Genomic DNA, 20,481 nt, shown 5'->3' with positions numbered 1-20,481 from the left:
CATCTCGTTCAGAATAACTCAGATCTCCTTGTTTTGGCACAAGCACCCTGCCATGGAGAAGAAAAGGAAAGAAGTTCTGATAGGATGTAACAAATTATTTATAATTGTGGAAAAAATAATCAGCTGCTTCCTTTTATAGTCAAATAGTTGGAGCCACTTCTAATGCTGACATTTCCTAAATATTTTAAAGCTTATCTATGCACATTTTCAAAACTATTATCCCTGAAACAGTTCCTGTCTCTCTAATACGCTTTCTCTATAAATTACTTTCAAGAGTCAGGATTTAGACCTACATTCAACTGAAATGACAAGTGCCTGCTAACTTGGTTATAAAATGTGGTACGCTGTTCTACCACAAGTCTCTTGGAAAAGAAGCTGCAGCCTTCTAATGGGTTATTTTACTGTAAAAACAATGTTAAAAAGTATAATAAAGTATTAACAATATTAAAATAAACCGGTGTAGGCCTTAAACGAGCTACAAACTAGTTAAATCTATTCTATTCAATGTGAGCCTTCAGTGCTTTGCAGCTGATACCTCAGAGCTGGGATTTATCTAAAATGAAGGCACCAGGGACATGCAAGGGAAATGGTAATTATAATTTGCAAACATTAGGCTGACATTTTTTTGTGTATGTGTGTATAAATTCTGACAGCTGTGATTTGTGCAGCATGCCAAATAGTGCGCTATGGCGCTTGGAAGGGCTCCCTTTCTGGCAGGCCATCCTCATAGCAGCAGCTCATTAAAACTTTGGAGAAGGAGAACTTGCCAAAAACAGGAAGGCGTCAGAACCATCTGAGGGACTTTTGCTACACGCTTGTTGAAAGGTGTTTGAGAAGAGAGCCTTGGGTCTGACAAACTGGAATTTTAGTACGCCTCTCCGTTCACAGTGGGGCAAAATAATTGGTCATCAGTGACTACTAATTTGGTTTAGTAGCCAGAGGCATTTTTTTTCTTCCCAGAAAATCAATGACAGTGCCGAGGTCTGTTCAACGAGATTCAGCTCAAGACGGGTCCTCATTTAGCTCTTGATGCTTCTTCCACTGGAGACAGCTATTTTGTTAAAATGAAATTAAAATCTATCTATAATACTCAGCTGTGAGAGCAGCACCCGTCAGTGCCATGCTGCTCCTGAGGTTTCAAGGTTGTCAGTCTCCCCTCAAACTTGTTTTCAAAGGTTTACGTATCGGCTGAATAAAAAGGTACTTGGCAAAAGTGGATACGAAGGACTTTGCTCAGGAAGGGCTTTTATACTGGCTTAAAAGACACGATCAATCTAATTGCTAAGTTGTGCTGTAAAATAGCAAAACCTTGGCTTGTGCTTGCTTTTTCCTTGTATAATTCGAAAGCATATTGGCTTGTGAATGTTTTAGTGCAAAGGTCCACTCTTTTTCTGGTAGAGCTCCTCACCGTGTACCACGGCTCCTGCAGTGCTGTCTCCCGTTGATAGTCAGGACAAGCTTCGGCGGGGAGCGGAGCGGGCGAGCGGAGATTTGCACGGGCTGCAGGCTCCCTGGTGGCTGTGCAGCTGTTTGGGCTGCTTTGACAACGCTGCTCCTAGGAACCACGTTCAACCCTCTGATTTCAATGGCACTTGAGCAGCAGCAGGATCTGGCCCTGCCTGGGTGCTTATGCAATAGGTGGATTGTCTCGCTGTATTTTTTAACAGTCCTGATATAAAACAGTATCACAACACCACCAGCTATCCTGAAACTTTAATCCTTTTTCCAAAAGGTTAATGAGGTGTCAGGGAGTTTTGTGGGTCTTAGTCCATGCTAGCTTCCCTCAACCTAAAATGGTCTGCTGAGTAGCCGGAGTCTTCCTATGGGGTCTTCAGCCCACGGAGGAGATGGCCTTCCAAGGCACCAGCGTCGTCGTGTTCTTGTGGATGTGCTTTGCGATGGGATGGATTTGTCCTATGGTAGGACTGTCCGTGTCAAGTGATCTTCCTGTGCCTGGTAATTGTTTCATTTGAAGCGATTAGCTCTAGTTCCAGCGAAAGAGGGGGCATGCTTAAACCTTGGTTTATAGACGTCATTGTCACCAGGCTGCAACCCACATCTTGGATGTTCTGGCCCTGTGGTGGAGCTGATAACTATCGAACTGGCTTTGATCTAAACAACCCGGGTCTGGCATGGTCCTCCATGGGCTCGTAAACCTGGAAACCTCACGGTGTGGAGAACAAACTTGTTCCTACCACCAGGAGAAGAGTAAAACAGCTACGACCTCTTGCAAATGCCTACGTTTTGTCCCCCTTATCTTCATAGCGTAACGTCCGCGTGGGAGACCCACGGTGCGTGTGTACGGGAGGGACGTTCTGCGGAGGTTGTGCGCGTGAACCGGCTCGCGGCTGAGGCTGCGGCAGCCAAGCCGGCTCCTCACAGCCGGGGCTGGCTTCTTGCTGGGAGCCAGCTCGGTCTCCAGCACCTCCGGCATGCGGGGCTCCTCGGCGCAGCCGGCGCGGACCATCTCCAGCAGAGAAAGCGCAAGCTGCGGGGCTGCGATTCTGCTCAGGGCCTCGGGGTCCTGCCAGCACACGCAGCAGCAAGGCAGTAATGTTCAGGTCCCTCTGGTCTGAAGGGGGGTTTATAGAGCAGGAAAACTCTGATTACGGTTCCCTTGTACCGCTATATTGTCTCCCTTCTTCCCCGTTACGGATGGGCTGCAGCTAGCAATCTATCTACCATTAATTTGTCTCTGTGTAGCCCAGCAGGAATCCGGGGCGTGATTACAGCTCTGGCCCTCGTGCGAGAGCCGGCGCAGCCCCGTCATCCCCCTGCAAACTGTCTGGCTCTGCCTGGCCTTAATTGTTCCCTTTTGGCTAGTGGACCTGTCTGCTCTAACAAGGGCAGCGAGGAGGGCCGAGGTAATTGAAGCACTTAGCCGCGCGCGCAAACATTGCCTCCTGCAGCTAATTAGGAAAGAGGGCCGCTGGGCTCGTCATTATTTCTTTTAATTGTTTGTGGGTTTTGCATAAGAGTGAAGGGCAGAGGAGGGACGTATAGTTAGTGGTGGATTCTTGACTTTGAAATTTGTATAAAAGGTCACTTACAATTTGCTAACGCTTTCACTGGAGTGAATTCAATTAGCGGCTCCAGAAGTCCCTGCACGTGTGCGTGTGTGTTATAGGGAGAGGTGGAGAAACGAGCAGGGCATGAATGCAAAGGCTCTTCGCTTCCCGAAGAAGCTTGCGGGCTATACAGTAAAGTTATAGGCCCCTTACAGCTTTATGGTACTCTAAATAGGCCATGGCAATAAACCCATGGAGAGGCCTGAAAGATCATTTTTAAATGATCTCCACTTGTCCTCACTTTCCATTAACCACTGAAGAAAATAACAAGAGAAAAATTGGTAGTAAACACTCGGGGACCAATTTTTTTTGCAGTCTTTGTGTTGGCAAAACTCCCAGTCGAAATAGCGGGTCTTTCGCCCGCGTGGCAACTGCAGGATCTGTGCTGTTGAAGCCTTGATTACTCTGAATTTCTGAAGCTCCTATACAACCCTTGTAATTTGGATGAGGAAATAACAATATAAATTATTTCGCTGTGGGCAGCCAATGAGACAGTGGCTTCTTCTATGTGTCAGAGGATCTGTTATTTTGCTCAGAGGGCTCGTATGTATAGAACAGTAAAAAGAATAAAATCCATTGTAAACACACACTTTAAAAGATTTATCAGATGCTCATAGCAGTACTTAGGAGTACACATGGTTGCAAGAGCACCAATTTGCTTTACTATTCCCTCCCAAGCTCAGAGTGAGATGTATGCTTGTACCAGCCCTAAATGCACACACGGAAACGCGTATCTCGTAGTGAAGCTACTCGGCCAGCTCTTAGCCATTAAATAACTGCCTTCACAAGTCGGAATTTGTGCATTAGCACTGATTTTGGGGGGTCTGAGATGCCCTTTGGCTGACTCAGTTGTGGATTATTTAACTTGTCTTCAATGCATTTCTCCTCTGATTGGAAATCGCCTCTGTTCCCCTCTAAGAAACTCGGGAGGGATGTGAACATGGGGCAGAGCCATCCCGGCCCGGGGACCTCACCCCAGGGCTGAGACTGAGCAGTTCCAGCACCAGCGACTGCAAAAAGTCCCGACGGCAGAGCGCTGCTCCGCTCGTCGCCTGGAAAAGAAAAACCGCGGCAAAACAAATCAAAGGGCAGGCTGCTCTTCCCCTTGACCTCGAGTTCATGCTTTTTTCTCTCTGGCTGGGTGGGAATATTACTTTGCTTGAAAGGAAAAGATGTCAATGAGGGCTGAAAAGCTTTGCTTTCACAAAAAGGATTCTGCGGCTGTTCTCCAACCCAGGTTTTTATTGTACAGACTGAAAAAGCAGATGTTTGTGTGTGTGTGTGGGGAAGACTGCTGGCAAGAAGTGGTCTGAGACCATGAAAGCTTTGGTAGCAATTTTCAGCCAACTCTACTCAACAGAGTTTAATAAAGCCGACATGAAACAGCTATAGTACGTTCGCGTGAGGGAGTAAACTTTCCTTTTTTTTTTCCCTGTTCAGCGTTACGCATCTGGTAATAAGGGATCGAAATCTTCAGCTCGTTCCTGTTCCCGGCTCTAGGGCTGTCCTTGAGGCTGGTGTGCAGGATTTGAACCTTCTGCCAAACCATGACTGGGCAGTTTATTTCCTCTTAATCTCAGAGTGTGAAGCAGTCAGAAAGAAACCGTTACCACTGCAGTAAATACCTATGCATAACCAGAACCAATATCTGTTCTGCTTCCCCGTGATTGTGGTTCATGTGTAGGCTTGCTGCAATATTCACCTTTCTTGCCTGTCCAGCTTTTCCTGATGGGGTTTCTCCAGGAACACCCTTGGCTGTTCAGTATTGTTCTTTGACTTATCTTTGCAGTCCTTTTACAGTTTATTTTTTTTCCCCAGGGACACGTACTAATGATCTGAAATGTTCTGTAAGTGTCTCATAAATAAACCTGCTGGGGCACTCTTGTGTGCCAAAGAGGCTGGAAATGTCAAAGCAGCATTTAGGTAGCCTTAAAAACTTTGTTCCGGCTATTTGTAGATGCTGCGGACACTTTGGATGGAAAGGCCACTTGCGAAGCAGGAGCGTGAGCGTTGAGCTCTCCCTTCACAGACGGGGAAGGTGAAAGATAAGGAGAGAGCAGTGACTCGGTCAAGCTGGGAGCTGCAGGAGTAGCTAATGTAACAGCTGAACCATTAAAGGCCACTGAGACAACTGTCGACAGAGCTTCAGGACAATTATAGATGATACGAAGACAAGAGGGAGGTACTGGATAAGTGATCCCTTTGGCCAGTTGTACCAGTTTGAAGTAGGGAGATGGCAGTGCCTAAATGCTTACGGGGCGAGTTAGCTGTGGCGATGCAATGAAGCAGCTGTCAAAGGACTAAGATGGGTTTTAGAGAACGGGAGGTGGAGAGGCAGGAGGAGATGGAGTTGGAAGGAAAGTAGGATGTGAAATTCAGGAAAGGGATGGCTGAAGAGAAGGCAGACAGTGGGGGGACCCGGCGGGAGCCGCGTGGATGACAGAGTGCCAGGGAAATCCTGCCAGCACGCCCAAGGTCAGCCCAACCTACAGGCCAACTGCCAAGAGGATGGCAACGCGTCCGAGGCAGGGTTACGGCCATGCAGGGTTTGGAGGAGATAGAAGTGTTGGGTGGGAGCAAACGGCAGGTCTCTGCAGCTCCTTGTGTCCGTGAACATGTTGTAGCGTGTAGAAGGAGGAATTAGAAAACTTGCATTAGTAAATGAGAGGCAAATAAAAGCTTTTCTCTAAAAGCAGTCCTGGAAATGCTATTGTAAGGACATTGTGCTCATCCTAAGGAGGTGCTCTACACTGCTATGATATCTGTCGTTAGCTCCTTGGGAAAAAGACTTGTGCTTGGGGTGCCAGTTGTTTCCTGGTGTTTTGTTTTTGGATTTTTGGCTTCAAACTCCTTGTGAGACCTTGTGCAAATCAACATAATCTAAAATATAGCTGCAGATGGTGCCTGTATATTTAAGTTCCAAAAATTACTGTTTAGTGCTTATTTTCAGCACAGAGTAAACTTCAATCAGAAAGGGTGATTAGGAGGCTAACTACTGAGACTTCCAAAAGCACCTGAATACCAAGCTCTGTCGACACCAGTGAAGATCCTGGAGGTCTTCACAGCACCTCTGCCTCTTTAGATTGTGAGTACCAAAAAAAAAATCTGCCCACTCAGTGTGTCGAATCACCCCTTTTTTAAAACAAGGTCATTATGCAGAAGAGGATGAGGTTGAATGCACCTGCTAGCAGCCTTGTGTGTGGGGTTATTTAAAATGAAAGGACCAGGGAAGACGCAGGCACCGAGATCCAGGAGAACAGTAACCTTAATCTGCAAACATCTTACGGCATGCTATGCATCGTGCACAAAGTGCCTACCTGCGTGGCACGGGTTTAGCTCCTGGAGGTGTTGCTAAGGACTGGCGTTTTCCTTGAAAGAAAGTCTGCAGAGCTGTTCACGGCGGGGGTGAGGGCTGGGGCGGGCAAAACCGAACGTGCGTGCGCTGCGCTGTGTCGCGTTTGTTCCCCCAGCGCTCGAGCTCTGCGGACGCGCTCTCTTCTGCGAACTGTGCCTTGCACAAGGCAGCTCTTGCAGAGATCAGAAGCCGGAGCGTGAATCGGAGGAGCCCGACTGGAGGGTGCCCCATGGGGCGGCCGGGACCCCACCGCATCCTCGTTACCGCTGACCTTGGCACGAGCGCTGGCTGCTGATGGATAGGCTGTGGAGCTGGACAAGACCCTGGGGAGCCACTGTATTATCTATTATCGTCCCATCAGTGCCTCCCCTGACCCCTCCCAGCTCCGAATGCCACAGGCATCAGGGAGGGAATAAATCTCTGTCTGATACTGAGAGAGAGAGGGAGCGGGAGCAGGAAAAAGGAGAGATGAAAAATGTCCTTTTTATGACTCTCACAACAAAGCTGGCCACATGATTCGTAGCAAACATTTCTCAGGGAAGAGGGAGGGTGGGAATGGGGGGAATCAGCAAAAAAGCAGAGCAGCTTCTCTCCCCTGGAAGATGCCCATGGGGAATTAATAGAGGGGGGCACAGGTGACCTTTGAAGGTAAATATCCTGTGAAAGTAAACAGGCCCCAAAGCTTCAGGCTCACTCCGGTGTCTGCGACACGGCTTTGCAAAATGCTCCGTGCAGCCTGCAGCCGCCGTGAACGGAAAGCAGAGGCATAAGCGATCTGCTGTGCTAGAGGGAGCAGCAGGGCCAGGGCATGATTAATAAGGCACTAATAGCAACCCCAGCATTATCTCTGCTCACTTCTCTTTGGGATGATCCAAGTATAGCTTGCACTTGGGAGCCTGGGGAGAAGTCCTGACCTTGGTGGCTTTAGGAGACAGACGAGCCATTAGTGGTGTAGCCCAGTGCCTGAGAAGGGGCTGCAGAAATGTTGCCATGCTTTTAGTACTCTGTGCATTATCTGTTGATGGCTGTAAGACTTCAAATACATTCGTTCCTGTGACAGCTGCTGTATTGTTTGGTCCTGATAACACCCTGCACTGCTGTCCTGGGTGAGAAACGCCCAGTTTGGGGGCTGTGTGCTGGCCCTAGGTGCAATTCCAGTGGTGCAAAGCAGCTGCAGTAGAGCCCTGGGTGCAGACTGGGAGGCTTTGAATTGGTGCTTGGCACAGGGAGAGGCTCACAGAGCTCAGCATGGGCTGGAGATGCTCTGGGACGTGACCAGGCAGGGCTGCTGCAGCCATGTCCACTGCAGACGACTCCGGCGTGGTGGAAAAGCACCTCGGCTGCTTGGCCTCCTGCGCTGCACTTTCTGCGCTGTGCCTTGGGCAAGGTAACATGTGTAGGCTCTTTCGTCAGTGAAAGAAACTTCACTGCACATGAGGTCTTTATCAAAGTGGACATTTCTAAAGGCAAGGGAGTGCCTGGAGTCATGGAAAGGGACCGTATGCTGCTGTTCTCGCTGCTTCTGCCCCCAACCCAGCTCGTATCTTGATTGAAAGCACCTTCCCATCTAGCAGCACTAGCAACGGAGCTGTGCAGGGCTTAGGATCTGTAAGCAGAAGCAACTTAAATCCATCGACAAGCCATTTTTAGCAGGTTAGTTTAACAGCCTGCCATGCTGCTGGGGTCCTGCCCTGTTGCTTGGATAGTGACTGCGAGGTTCAGGAATCCTACGCTTGCATTAGCCTGCGGGAATATTGGATCTGTTTGTATTTCTTGTCCGTGAGGGTTTCTGACAACCTCAGCAGATGCTACAGATTCAAATGGAGGGCAGCTACGGTTGTGGCCACCCATGAAGCTAGAAAGCTGGTAAAATGGGATTTCCACGCTGAGGCCTAGCACTGAGAGCTGAGCACTGGCCAAATTTCAGCCCAGCGCCAATGGCCTTTCTGCAACCGCTCGGCTGTAACTGGAGACAGAGCAGGTCCAGGGAGCTCTTACCCATGCTGGTATCTTTAACTTGCTGGTTGTGAAAAGTGAGTTAAATTCCCTGCTTTTACCCAAATGGCTATAACAACTCCTCGGTAACCCTACTAATTTGATTTTGTCTATAACGTGCTTTTAAAGTAAAGGGATAAACACAATCAGTCTGCATAAAAGGTAGTTATTAAAGAGCAGACAAGTTGTACAATAATAACTTTAAATTAAAAGCCCTTTTCCACTGCTCCTGCTACTGTGGGGTCTGCAGATTTTCCTCAAAACTTTTGAAACGTGCCTAGACTTCTTACAGGCAGCCATTTAACCTCCGTTTATGAAGAAATAAAGCAAAATTGATGTTGATTTTGGTCTACATTGGGGGATACTTTTGCAACATAAAAGCCCTTTTGCCTGCAATTTGCAGAGCAGCCCTGTCACATCAGTGAGGGCTGATACTGATAAAGATAAAGCTTTATAGCTGGGGCATTTGCAGCTAACAGCAAGCTAATGCTGCATTTTCATTTTGATGCAATTAATGTTAATGTCTGCTACGAAAATTGTCATTAAATACCATTTTAAAATCCATTCAATTTGCATATGCAAAGCCCATTTACTATCATGTAAAATACACGGTGTCGTTCATCATGTCCTTTCTCTAAAATTTGTAGCTGTTATTTTTCTGGTAGTGATTATTATCCTGCTCTTAAAATGAAACCTAATGTCTAGTCCAGACCTGCACAGAGCACGAAAACCCTCTCTGCTGCAGCAGAAGGGCTGCTCTGGAGCCCCTTTCCGAGGCTTTTAGCACTTGTTTGCACCGGACTCCTCCCGGCTCCCGTGTCCTCCAGCCTCCCTCGTGCTCCAGCGCCAGGCAGGCAGCAGAAGGGACATAGTCGGAGCAAGGTGCCAATGTTTTCCTTTGCAGACTCCCTGTTGCACAACTACTTGCAGGGAAGCAACGCTGTGGGTAGCTGGGATGAGGGGCACGTTCAGGGGGTCACTTCTGCTGCTGCTCCCAAACGCTGCGCCTGTACGAACCTCGGGCACAGCTCACGTGTGCTTGGTGCTTTGTAAGATCTTTTTGGAAATGCAACAGAGCTCAGGCTTGAAGCCCTAAAAGTCCTGCTGCGTTGCAAGGGAGGAATGGGCAGGCTTACGCCCTGTTAGAGGAGGTGGTTGGGGAGCCGCAGGGGTCAGCTCCCCTCCAGCCCTCGGGCTGTGCTAAATAGAGACCCAATGTGGGGTTATGAATTAACAAGCGGGAGAGAGAGTGGGATGAAGAGCCTGAACTGATCCTTGATTGCATTTGGAGTATTTCAAGCAGTACACCCAGGTAGAAACACTGTTCTGCCTTAGTATCACTTTCTTCTGGCATAAATAACCCTGGGAAGCAGCAAGTCCAGCTCACAATTCATCACACTCCTTTAAATTAAAGGGCTGGCATTGAATGTATCTTTAAGGGGTTAGAGGCCCTTTGTACCAGCAGTTAAACGGGGACCCGCTGTGGCGTGCAGACGGGAGTTAGGCAGCTGATTGTCTGACACAGGGGTGCGATCTGGAGATGCTGCCGTGACTCATTTGCAGTGTGCCTGGGTTCAGGGCACTCCTCTTTTGGGGACCCTGCCAGCTGAGAGGTGGGGGAGATGCAGGCCTGAGGGCAGGCAGGGGTCATCTCCTCCCGAGGGCCCCGAGCTTTCCCCTTACCGTGATACGATGCCGTACGTCATGTCCGCAGGTACTTTGGGAGGTCCTCTCTTGAAGCGACGCTCCTCATCCGCTTTGCGCCGAAATTCCTTGGCCTTGTAGTACAGGTTAAATTCATGGGCTGTGGCATAACCGGCCTTCAGAGCGCCGCGGTTCATGGTAATGTAGTCGCGGGGCATCTTCCGTAGTACCGCAGTGGGCTTCATGGCGTGCCAGCGGCCGATCGCTGGAGGTGGAAGGAGACACGAGGGAAAGACGAAGCATCTCAGGTGAACACCTATCTGGGAGGGTGGTTGGGGTGAAGCCTGCACACCAGGCACGTGGGCCTTTCATCACAGCTCCGTGGCGGAGTGTCACCGCATCCCGCCACAGTGCATTTCGTACAGTGTCCTGTGCGGACTGGATGTCTTCTCACCCTCCAGCCTGGCTTGGGCAGCAAGTCTGGTTTCACAGGGGAGTTTTCCCCGAGAGCATAGAGCGAGAGCTCTGTCTAGTTGTGGAAGTGGCCACGTGTATCGCCCCTCGCGAGTGCTGTACCCCTCTCTGCTTGGGCTCTGTGCGAGCCTTTAACGGCTTGCAGGGTCACAGGAAACTTTACTAGTCACCAAGCAGTTTGGGTGATAGTTAAGTGGGTGAATGTTGGGGTTCTTCCCCTCCAGCTTAGTGGGAAGTAATGCAGTGCACCTGCAAGGAGAAGAGACTCCCCCGAAGCACTAGGACTTTGCACATCTGTATTTTAGTGGTATTGCCATACCTTCAGGGACTCCTCCGTCCGTCCCGTGGACGTACAGCCCATACGAAAAATCAGGGCCTGGCAGAGTATAGCTGCTTCTGCGGGGCTTTCCCAGTTCTGCCTGCAGAAGGAAGTTAGAGGAGAAGTGTAAAGACCTTGCATGATGAGCTAAACCCCCTGGAAACAGGTTTGTAACAGAAGTGCTGGCTGCTCCTGCTGTTGCCATTAACGCCTGGCTCTGTTAGGATTCCTAACGGCACCCTGGATCCCAAGGGCTTGCTGGGGGTGGCGAAACATTGGGTCAAACCAAGGACTGGGACTAAAGTTTGGGGCGGGAAGCAAAGGGCCAACAGAGGCCTAGTAGAGGCTGCTACATGGCAACGAGGGTCAGCAATGGCTCTGGCTCTGCTTGGTGCAGGCTTGAATCCCACTGCCTGGACATAAGCAGTGCTCAAGGCTTTGCCAGAGCTGAAGCTTAAGGGATGCTGAGTTTCACACGCTGCACCTGAATTTAGTGACCTGGCCTTGCTTGCAGGTAGGGACTTTGACTTGCTTATAGTTATGATATATGGACCTGAGGTCTGCTTGTTTAGCTAATTTCTCCTTTGACTGCGGTGCCCAGCAGCGGCGCCTGCAGGGGAGACTCTTTCTGTAGCTAACCTTAACTTTCCTTCACGTTGTTCCATTTTCCTAGTTGTGCATCCTCCTAGAAAACTGGCATAAACTTCCCCAAACGCAGTCACGTCACCACTGCTGACCAGGGATAATCAAGCCTCAAGGCGAGTGTCGGGGGGATGGGAAGGGAAAGAAGGGGAGCAGAGCCTGGGCTTTATAGCACCGAAGAGTACTTGAGCCGATGACTAACTGCATTTTCACTTGGTTTTCAAACGAGCTTTTCCCCAGCCTGTGTGCATCCCAGCCGGGTGGTATCCGTGGGATTACGTGACCTCCCCTCACCCCTTTGTCTCTGCTCTCGGATCTCCATGGTGCCGTCACTGCAGATGTGTGTGTTCGGGAACCTTGTTGCCGCCTGGAAGGGAGGAGGGCAGGGGTGGGAGTCTGGCAGGGTCCTGCTAGGGGAGGCTGGAGAGAGCCGGACAACAGGCCTACCAGAGCCCTGACGCAGGGCATGGGCTGCGGGTGCTTTGGGGCAGATTGTTTTCCATGGGAAGGGTGTTGGGGAAGCTGGGGGGCTTGTAGCTGTTGGCACAGGTGGTCTTGGAAAAACGGTCGCACTGAAATCCTATTCCAGCACCGTTCTCTGCAGAATCCTTGAATACTGATATGGACATGACCATTATTATGTTCCAGAGTTAACACCCTCTGGGTGGGGAGGTGCTGATTCATGCTGTGCTGGGTCAAATGCCCTTTCTGCAGGGCCTGAGCAAAGAGGCTGCGACTGAAGAAGGACTGGCTCCTGCCTGGTGCTGGTCGAGGCTGTGTGGGGTCGATAAGGGACACGGGGAGCTCTGCCCGTCGGGGCTGCTCGTGCAGGAACGCCAAGTAGGAGGGCTCTGCGTCGGGGTCTCTGAAAGTTGTTCCTAACCAAAACTTTTGACCTGGAGCCATGTTTTGTATATTGTCAGTTCGCTGTTTCTCATTTCCAGCCTCTACGTGCAGCTACTTAAAAAATCAAAGGTGGGCCGATGCGGGCGTCGGGCTCCTCGCCAGCGCGCCTGGGGTGACACTGTGCTTGCTTGGGGACTTGTCCGAGCGGCTGCGACAGCTCCGCTCCTCCGCGGATCCTGGCAAACTGGCCATTAACTGACACGTTTTTGATCCCTGGGATCAAATCCTCCAGGCCTGCAAGGGTGCACACCGGGGCTTTGGGGTGAAATCCAGGTGTTTTTCCCAGTGCTGGGAGGGCGGCAACGCATCTCGGGCTCACTAGATCTGCTCGCTTGAGGCTGCAAAGCAAGTGTGGGATCGCCATGGCCCTCGGGAGCACAAGCTCAGCAGAAAAATGAATTTTCTGGATTTGCTAAAATCCTTTGACGGACTTGAACACCCAACTGCCTCCTTGCCCCGCGTAGGGCTCCAGCTCCGTCGTCGCAACCAGACCTCGGCGATCAGCTTTTGGAAAGCAACTGGATCAGGCGCTTAGCTGCCTGCCGCGCTTCCCCGCGGCTGCCTCCCGCAAAGCCCGGCCGCAGCCGAGCTCGCCGCTTCCAGATGTGGCCAGTGCCGAGCGCGATGGGAGCGACCGGGCTTCCAGTGCTCCCGCAACCGAAATACCGCACAGCGCTGCTAAACCACACGTGCACGCTGCGCGGGAGCGAGGGGGGCTCGGCGAAACGTATAAACCGTTGCCAGGAGTGATAAACTAGCTCTCCTTGTTCATCTATTTCTCCTGCATTTACAGGCGTTTGCACGGCAGCTATTTTTAGGTTCCTTGTGGCTGGTGCGCGAGGGAAATGGCGCAGCGCTCTTCAGCTGCCTGCGAAAAGGCTTTTCTGGGATCGCGTGTTGATGCCGCATCAGCTAAGTGAGGTCAGGGATTTGCTGTTACGGCGAAGGTGCGGCAGGTGGGAGAGAAAGTGCTGAGAAACCGCAGGGAAGGGGAGAGGTTCGTAATAAATACGTGGCAAAGCGGTTTCCAGACCCCTGAATGCGGCAACGTGTAGAACGGAGGAAATTAAGGGGCTTCAAGGCTCCCTTTCGCTGTGCACCTTAAGTAAATGCAGCTGGATATTTACTCTGTTGCAAAATGAGCGCACGCTGTTCCCTTTTGTGATCTGGTAGCATTTTACAGTCGTTTTGCACTGAATAAATAAAGCTGGAGGTGCTGGATAATTAATTAAAAAAAAAAAGGTCCAATATGTTGAACACGGCGAGAACCCGCGACTGAAGAAAACCGGTGGGCTCGGAGGATTCTGGTTGCGTGCCAAGATCTCTCTACCCGCAAAAGCAAAGAAAGGGGAGGCGATATCGGGGGGGAAATCTTGCTAAGCCTAATCAGAGATTACAGATTTCCTCACTCGCAAACGAGCGAGGCCGGTTTCGCCTGTTTGTCCTCGGGCGCTGTAGGTGCACCGCGTCCTCCGGCGGTGGGGAGAGGTGGAGCCCAGGCTGATGCAGAAGGTCCTTTCTTCTTCCCCGGCTCCGCCACCGTCGCCTGCGTTCGGGTTTAGCCTGTCACAGAGCCGCTTGGCTGGAATACAGATCTGCCTGACAGCTGTGCCCATCAGCAGACAACTTCATTAAACCTCATTAAGATGTCATTTCTCTGCCTTATTTCCCACCTCTTGGCTCTAATTAAAACCGTCTCTCTCTGCATCCCAGGCGGTCCTAATTTTCTCTGGGTACCTTCTGCAAATTTTCTCCCTTTACGACCTCAGTGAGGAAAATCAGGCATCTTAAATACTGTTTATACAGCCCGTTCGGAAACGACAACTCTAATGTTTTTCCTGAAGCATTCCCAGTGCATCCTGCAGGGACCAGGGCTGAGAGCGAGAGATGGGGGCTTTGTTTGCTCTCCAAAAGTGTCTCTAAGGACCCTTCATGCACCCTTTCCTCTCGGGCAGGGTAATGCTCACTTGTGACCCGAGTGTGCCCGTCCTGGGTTGGGATAGTGCCGTGCTCAGACCGGCCGCAGCGGTGGGGTGTTTTATCGGTGCGGATGGCCCAGCTGGCTGAAGAGCGGAGCCGGGTGTATCGAGTTCCCCGGCCTTTGGTCACCTCCGATTTGCGTAGCCCTGGATCTGAGCCCCCCGTGTCTGATGGCATTGGGAAACCTTCACCGCAAAGGAGGAAGCGGGCTTGGAAAAGGGTCCGTTTGCAAGAGGTGGGTGCGTTTCAAAGGTGTAACGAAGTGCAAAGACTTGAAGGATTCCTGGTTGTGTTGCAAGCCTGTGTCTCCTCCCTTGGTATTTACAGCCTCTCTCTGCTCCTTGCGTTAATTTTCTAAAGAAGACGGAGCCTGAGAGCGGGGCAGGAGACCCGCCTGTGCGTGGGGACAGAGGCAGGCATGCATTTTTAATCCCGGCATTTGAGGCAGCTCTTCCATGGGGCAGATGCTGGGGAAACTCATGAATCCTCTCCGCCGGGTTCAGCCGGGGCTGCCCCGCTCCTCCGCGGCTCCGGCCCACGCGCCTTCGCTCCGCCAGGCCCTGCTTCTCTCCCCGCCTTCTGTTCGACTTTTCATTACACCCCCTTGTACAGTAAAGCCTCCCGTCACGCTGCCATTACTATTATTATTGCAGATTTACTGCACTTGCAGAGTGAAGTGATTGCGGTGACAAGGCCCAGCATTTTTCCCTCCTTCCCCCCGCGACAGCTTGAAATCAAGCCCTTCATTTGCATTTACATGATCTTGCTGTGCAGCTTATGAGATCGGGAGATTTATTTGCTACTTAGCTTGATGTTTGATTACACTCTAAGAAGGCAGTGAGCTACAAAGTGCAGGGATACATCAGAACTGAGCTACTGAAAGCCTCTGGGGGACAGTAACTCAACATCAGGTTTAGGTAGACGAGGAAGGGAATGTTCAGTGTTTTGAAAAAGGCAGATTTGATCAGTTTTTTTAAAGGTGGAGGGAGGGAAACACTTATTTACCCTCTCTCATGAAAATGCCTGAGAAAACAAGAATATTGTTACAAAAATACAGGTGAAAATCTAGATTTGTCAGTGCTGAAGAAATCCTGGCCGGGGCTGGCTGGCTGCTGGGCTGTGAACAGCCAACTGCTTCCAACTTCTGCTCCCAAGAGGATTATTAATAATAGATTGGCACCTATCTTCGAAGATTTTCATAAACATAAAAGGTCAAAGTCAAAGAAATCTTGCTTGATGAAGGGCCACAAAGTCTGGCCCTGATTTATTAAGCTTCAGAACGTGTCGCTGAGCACTAATCCTGCTGTAATAGCTGGGGAAACTGAGGCAGACAATTAACGTGCTTGTGCAGGACAGAAAAGGGACTGCTAAAGAAGTGGACAGTTTCTGGCACCCTGTTGTGTTCAGCCTGGGAGAGCAGATTATGGTCTCCCGCACTGGGGTGTGAGCGAAACTGTCTCTGCTGGGGTGGCTGCTCCACGGGAAGGGACACTCCAGACCTCCTGCAGTGTCCATGACCACGTTAGCAGGAGATGCACCTTCTCCAGTGGGTATCTGCTGGTACGTTATACATAGCCGGGTGTCAGGTAATGGTAGCTGTAAAATACCTGCTGATGCTCAGCGCTGAGGACAGAGTGGTTGGCCCTGTCTTATAGACGTTGTAAGGACTAAGGCCAACCGCGCAAGAGGGAGGTGATCTTGATCGAAGTCTCCTGGAGACAAGGCTGACACCTGGGTAAAAAGCTGTCCTCACACTCAGGAAAGGTAAAGCTTGGGGATCTTACAGTAAATTTAACTCCCATCATTACAAATATTCCAGATTAGATAAACTACTAACCCAGAATATGCCTACGTGTGCAGTCTGGGTTAATCTGTGGTTGTGACTTTTCCACATTAGGTAGGAAGCCTCAAGCTGCAGGTCCAAATTTGAAAGACTTTCCCCTCTACAAACTGAGTTTTGAGAGGTTTGCGAGGAAGGTGGGACACAGGTGTCCCCCTCACTGGGTAGGACAAAAAGGACCATGGCTGGGGGCAACGCTGCCGTAACGATAACCAAGGGTCCCTGAACAGGAGCCCGTACCTGAGGAAAGGCACCCACTGTCTGGTACAGCAGTGTCGTATGAGAAGTGTTTGTACTGAGCGTTTAGTCTTGAAAATTGCCAGGAGATACGCTATTACAATTAATCATTAAAGACTTAAGAAAGAGTATACCCTACTACATAAAAGACTCCAGTGATGATCTTTATCCAAGTTGTAAAATGGACAGACCTGATGCGACTGAATAATTTTCCTCTCATCCGCACAAAATCATGAATGCTAGTCATACGTGGAGTCTGAAGCGAACACCGCGAGACCGGCCTATAATTACCAAAATAGAAAAAAAGAACAGCGTTTTCTAATGAATGACAAGCCACTAGGTGGAAATCTAATTTGGTCTAATTAAGCAGCCTTTGTGAGGATTTGTCTTTAGATGAAAAGAGGGAGCCAAAGAGATCTAAATGCAAATGAACTCTAGCATTTTGGTTTTAAAGGGCCAGGCAGATATGAAAGTATTTACGTGCACAACACTTTCATTTGTCTTCATGGGTGTATTCCCCTTCCAGGTTTCCCTGGAAAAATACCTTTGTGCTGAAATTCTGGAACTCTAAATATTAGTCACTGTATATTGAGACAGAATATAACACACTGTTAGGGGGACAATTTTAGCAGTAGAGTATCACAAATGTCAAAATTGGCTTTCTCCATAACAAGGCTGCTTCTTTTTGATGTCAGAAAATGGTCTTGGAAAAAAAGATGCTCTTTGCTAGGGAGTCAGGTCCCACATCTGCCTCTCTTGGTGTGTGGCACCCTGTAATTTTGGGGTCTTTGGGGGCACCTGCTGGACCCTGAGCTCTTTGGCAGTGTCTCTGTCAGTACGAATTTCTTCAGCTTTGATAAATCAACACCATCTTGCCCAGTTGTGTTATTTCTGCTGACAGTCTCAAAGCTGTGGGCGAGCAGCCCAGGTACAGCCCCAAAGGCTGAGACTCGCTGAGGGTTTTGACTATAATTGAGATGGAAATACTGAAAAGGATCTTCTCCTGCTCTATTAAATCTGCTCCTGGCTTAAAGATAAATTTGTGCCTATGTAAGGTTTTGTGCCAACGCTGAGGGTCAAAGAAGCAAACGCATTTACTGCAGTGGGTGGCAGAGCTTGTGAAGCTCACAGCAGCTTGTTCCGTATTCGTAAGACAAGGCCTCAGGCCGGAAGGATGGGTGAAGATGGGTGCACTTCACAGCTACTGCTGCACTCAAAGGTCTCACCCGTACCGGATCTCTCCTGAGCTGCAACCATCGTTCGCCTCTAAGAGGAGGAATAAGTCTGGGAGAGATGTGAGGAAGCCTGGGGAAAGCAGCAGAGATGTTTGGGGACAAGAAAGATTCCGCTTTGGCAACCTGCCTTCAGGCATCCTAGAGCACCCGCATGGGAAGTCCATGTGCTCCCTGGCAATTTAAGGGGAAAATGCAGATGCTTCTAGACAGAACAGGGTGTGAAAATAGATGGAATGATTCTGTCTCCAAGATGGCACCAGGTTCTGGGAGCTCTGGAGAGAACGTGAGCAGAATATCACATGTTGCCTTGGCAAAAGGAATTATTTTCCCATCCTTGCCTTTGATTTCCCATGGAGAAATGCGGCCTTCAGAGAGTGGATGGAAAGGGTGTGGTCAGGCCGTTATTTCCCAAGGAACCAGAGCCTTGCGGGTATTTGCTATATTGCAAACCCTGAAGTCACGTTCTGCCAGGGAATGCTTTTCCTCAGTTCCTGTTACCTTCAGTGGGGGTGTTTAGCTGAGAGCAGTTTGGGTTATTTGATGATTGTGAGAGAACGTGGCTGAAATGTTAGAGAGATGGGACAGGATGTGAAAAATTTTCTCTCCTCTTCCACCAGTCATGATCTTGTCTCTGTGCCTCATCCTTAGTGATGTCTATAAACCTCCTCGTCTGCTGCTCTGAGAAAAATCCCCCTATGTTCTTAAGGCCAGATGTCCTGATTTACGTCCAGCACAACCCCGCTTAGTGAGGCTGCTGTTTGCACTGTGTAACTTGCTGCTGGCTCATTTGACTCCATAGAGGTAGTTTAAATTTCCTCCCCCGAATTTCTTTGGGCTCTGTAGAACGCGTTAGGCCAAATACTGGCAGCATGACACGATATAGCTGTAGTGACGATAAGGGAGTTGCATGTAAGTGAGAATTTGACTCTGGGCCTCTTTGAGTAGACTGAATATGGTCATTCACAGCATAGCAAAATAGTTTGCTGGTGGCATAGATCTCTGATTTTTAGGACCATATTCAATCCCTATATGCAGATCTGCTGACTGCCCTGAGACCTCCTTGCCACTTCACAGCAGCATTTGCCCAAAGTCAGTACACTTGCGATACCTCCCCGAAAAAACTATTCAAATATTGCAGACTAACAGACAGCCTGTTAAATCTGGCTCAATCTCTGGTTTAGGAATCTCTTGGCTTTCACTCGAGGAGAAGCTCTGATCTCTAATCACAGATGTAGGAACTTACCAACTTCAGCCACCTCAGGCACCGAATAATCTCCATTTTCATTAGAGAATAGATAAAAGTTTTTGCTGTTAAAATAGGATGCTGTTTCTTTAATGTAATAAAACCTCAGCAGGACAGAATGTCTTTACTAGACTATCCCCCACTATTCCCATAAGAAATCAAATATAATCCTATTTAAGCAGCTTTAAATAATTTTGAGCTTTCATATTGACTTATTAAAATGCAGCTTAAAAAACGCCTTCCTTGCAATCCCTTTACAAGGGTCAGGGATATAAAATTTGAAGAAATATGATTAGTAGATCAGTTGGAAAGATATATGCGGCAGCTCCCAGCTTTATTATTTAAAATGCCCTTTTAGAATAAAAGGTGATTCTGTAAAAAGTGGCACCATCTCTCTGAAGGGATCTGGTGCCTGGGTCTCCAATCATATGTCCTGCCTTCAGCATTTACTGCATTTTTCTTAGACCTGAAGAGCCTCTGCAGCTAGGAAAGACCAGCTGGATCCTGCGTGCTCCTACCCCAGCACAAGAGGCTAATCAGGCTCTGAGCTCAGAAGAAACCAGTGGTGCTTGTGCCAACCCACTGGTTGCTGCAGAAGGCACAAGGTGATGGCAGTGGGGATGCGAATACGCCACAGAGAACAATGGCATTGCAGAGCTGTGACCAGGGCGACAGTTTGGCCCACGCAACCTTGTTTTATTGGCTGGAAACTATGGGAGGAAGAGCCCCTGTAGCCTTTCCGATTTTGGTTGGAGTGAGATGAGCCCCTTTTTCACTCTCAACAGCTAGAGACTCCACTAAGGCATCCTGAGAGGTCCAGGTGGAAACCTCCATACCACGGGCTTCAGCCCAGTTGCCCATGTTCAGCCCTATTGACTTGGGAAGAGCTGAGCCTCTAACCATGAGCAATTTGGGGCAGCTTGCTAGAAAAATTAGCTGAAATCTGCTAAGCAAACAGAAAATTGAGTCAGTTACAGGTTGTCTTGAGCTTTAGCTCTGCAGTTCTCCTGGGATTAGCAGGTTGTATGAATGTAAATGATGAGACAATTTGACCCCCGCTCTTAAAGTATATTAACTACAGTGAAGACCCAAATTGTGCTGTCAGCTAGACAGAAGTCCTATTAAGCACAGAGGGTCTTGTGCTACTGCAAGAATCTGCCCAAATCATTTGCTCTGTCCTACAGCAAAATGTATTCAACATGCTAAAATTTAACTGCAAAACCTAGTGAGCAAAATCACACCTTGCCCATTACACTTAGAGCCAGTTACTGTGAAATCCTAATGTGTCAGACTATTTCTCTGGGAAATAATGTAACTAATAACTTTACTCCTGCCTAAGGCTGGACTTTGGTCAAGGCTGTCAAGGCTTCTATGATTTTCATGTGTTTTTTGAAAAAAATATCCACGATTTTGACATTTTGGGACTTCTCCGTGTGAGTGAGCGAGGAGCTATAATAGCTGAACTTCCCCGAGAGCTGCAGTGCTCAACCCAGGGCTGTCTGCAATGCAGACACGGACAGTCCTACGCCCATGAGCACCCCAA

At 49.3% G+C, this 20,481-nt stretch overlaps 1 protein-coding gene across 1 annotated transcript in view; it reads right to left on the bottom strand.

The window, feature by feature from the left end:
• Nucleotides 1–17,717, bottom strand: part of CFAP77 (cilia and flagella associated protein 77) — a 32,893-nt gene extending 15,176 nt beyond the window's left edge. The window contains exons 1-5 of the mRNA XM_064524054.1: nucleotides 17,693–17,717; nucleotides 14,371–14,568; nucleotides 13,813–14,009; nucleotides 10,856–10,955; nucleotides 10,102–10,327 (exon numbers count right to left, since the gene is read on the bottom strand). Of these exons, the coding sequence (XP_064380124.1) occupies nucleotides 10,102–10,327; nucleotides 10,856–10,955; nucleotides 13,813–14,009; nucleotides 14,371–14,568; nucleotides 17,693–17,717 (746 nt within the window). The remainder of the gene's footprint in view (nucleotides 1–10,101; nucleotides 10,328–10,855; nucleotides 10,956–13,812; nucleotides 14,010–14,370; nucleotides 14,569–17,692) is intronic.
• Between the last annotated feature and the right edge of the window lie 2,764 nt (nucleotides 17,718–20,481).

Source organism: Dromaius novaehollandiae, chromosome 20 (assembly GCF_036370855.1).
Source record: "Dromaius novaehollandiae isolate bDroNov1 chromosome 20, bDroNov1.hap1, whole genome shotgun sequence".
Classification (NCBI taxonomy): Eukaryota; Metazoa; Chordata; class Aves; order Casuariiformes; family Dromaiidae; genus Dromaius; species Dromaius novaehollandiae.
The sequence above is the reverse complement of the archived record's forward strand: the minus strand, read 5'-3'. Positions and strand labels throughout refer to the sequence as shown.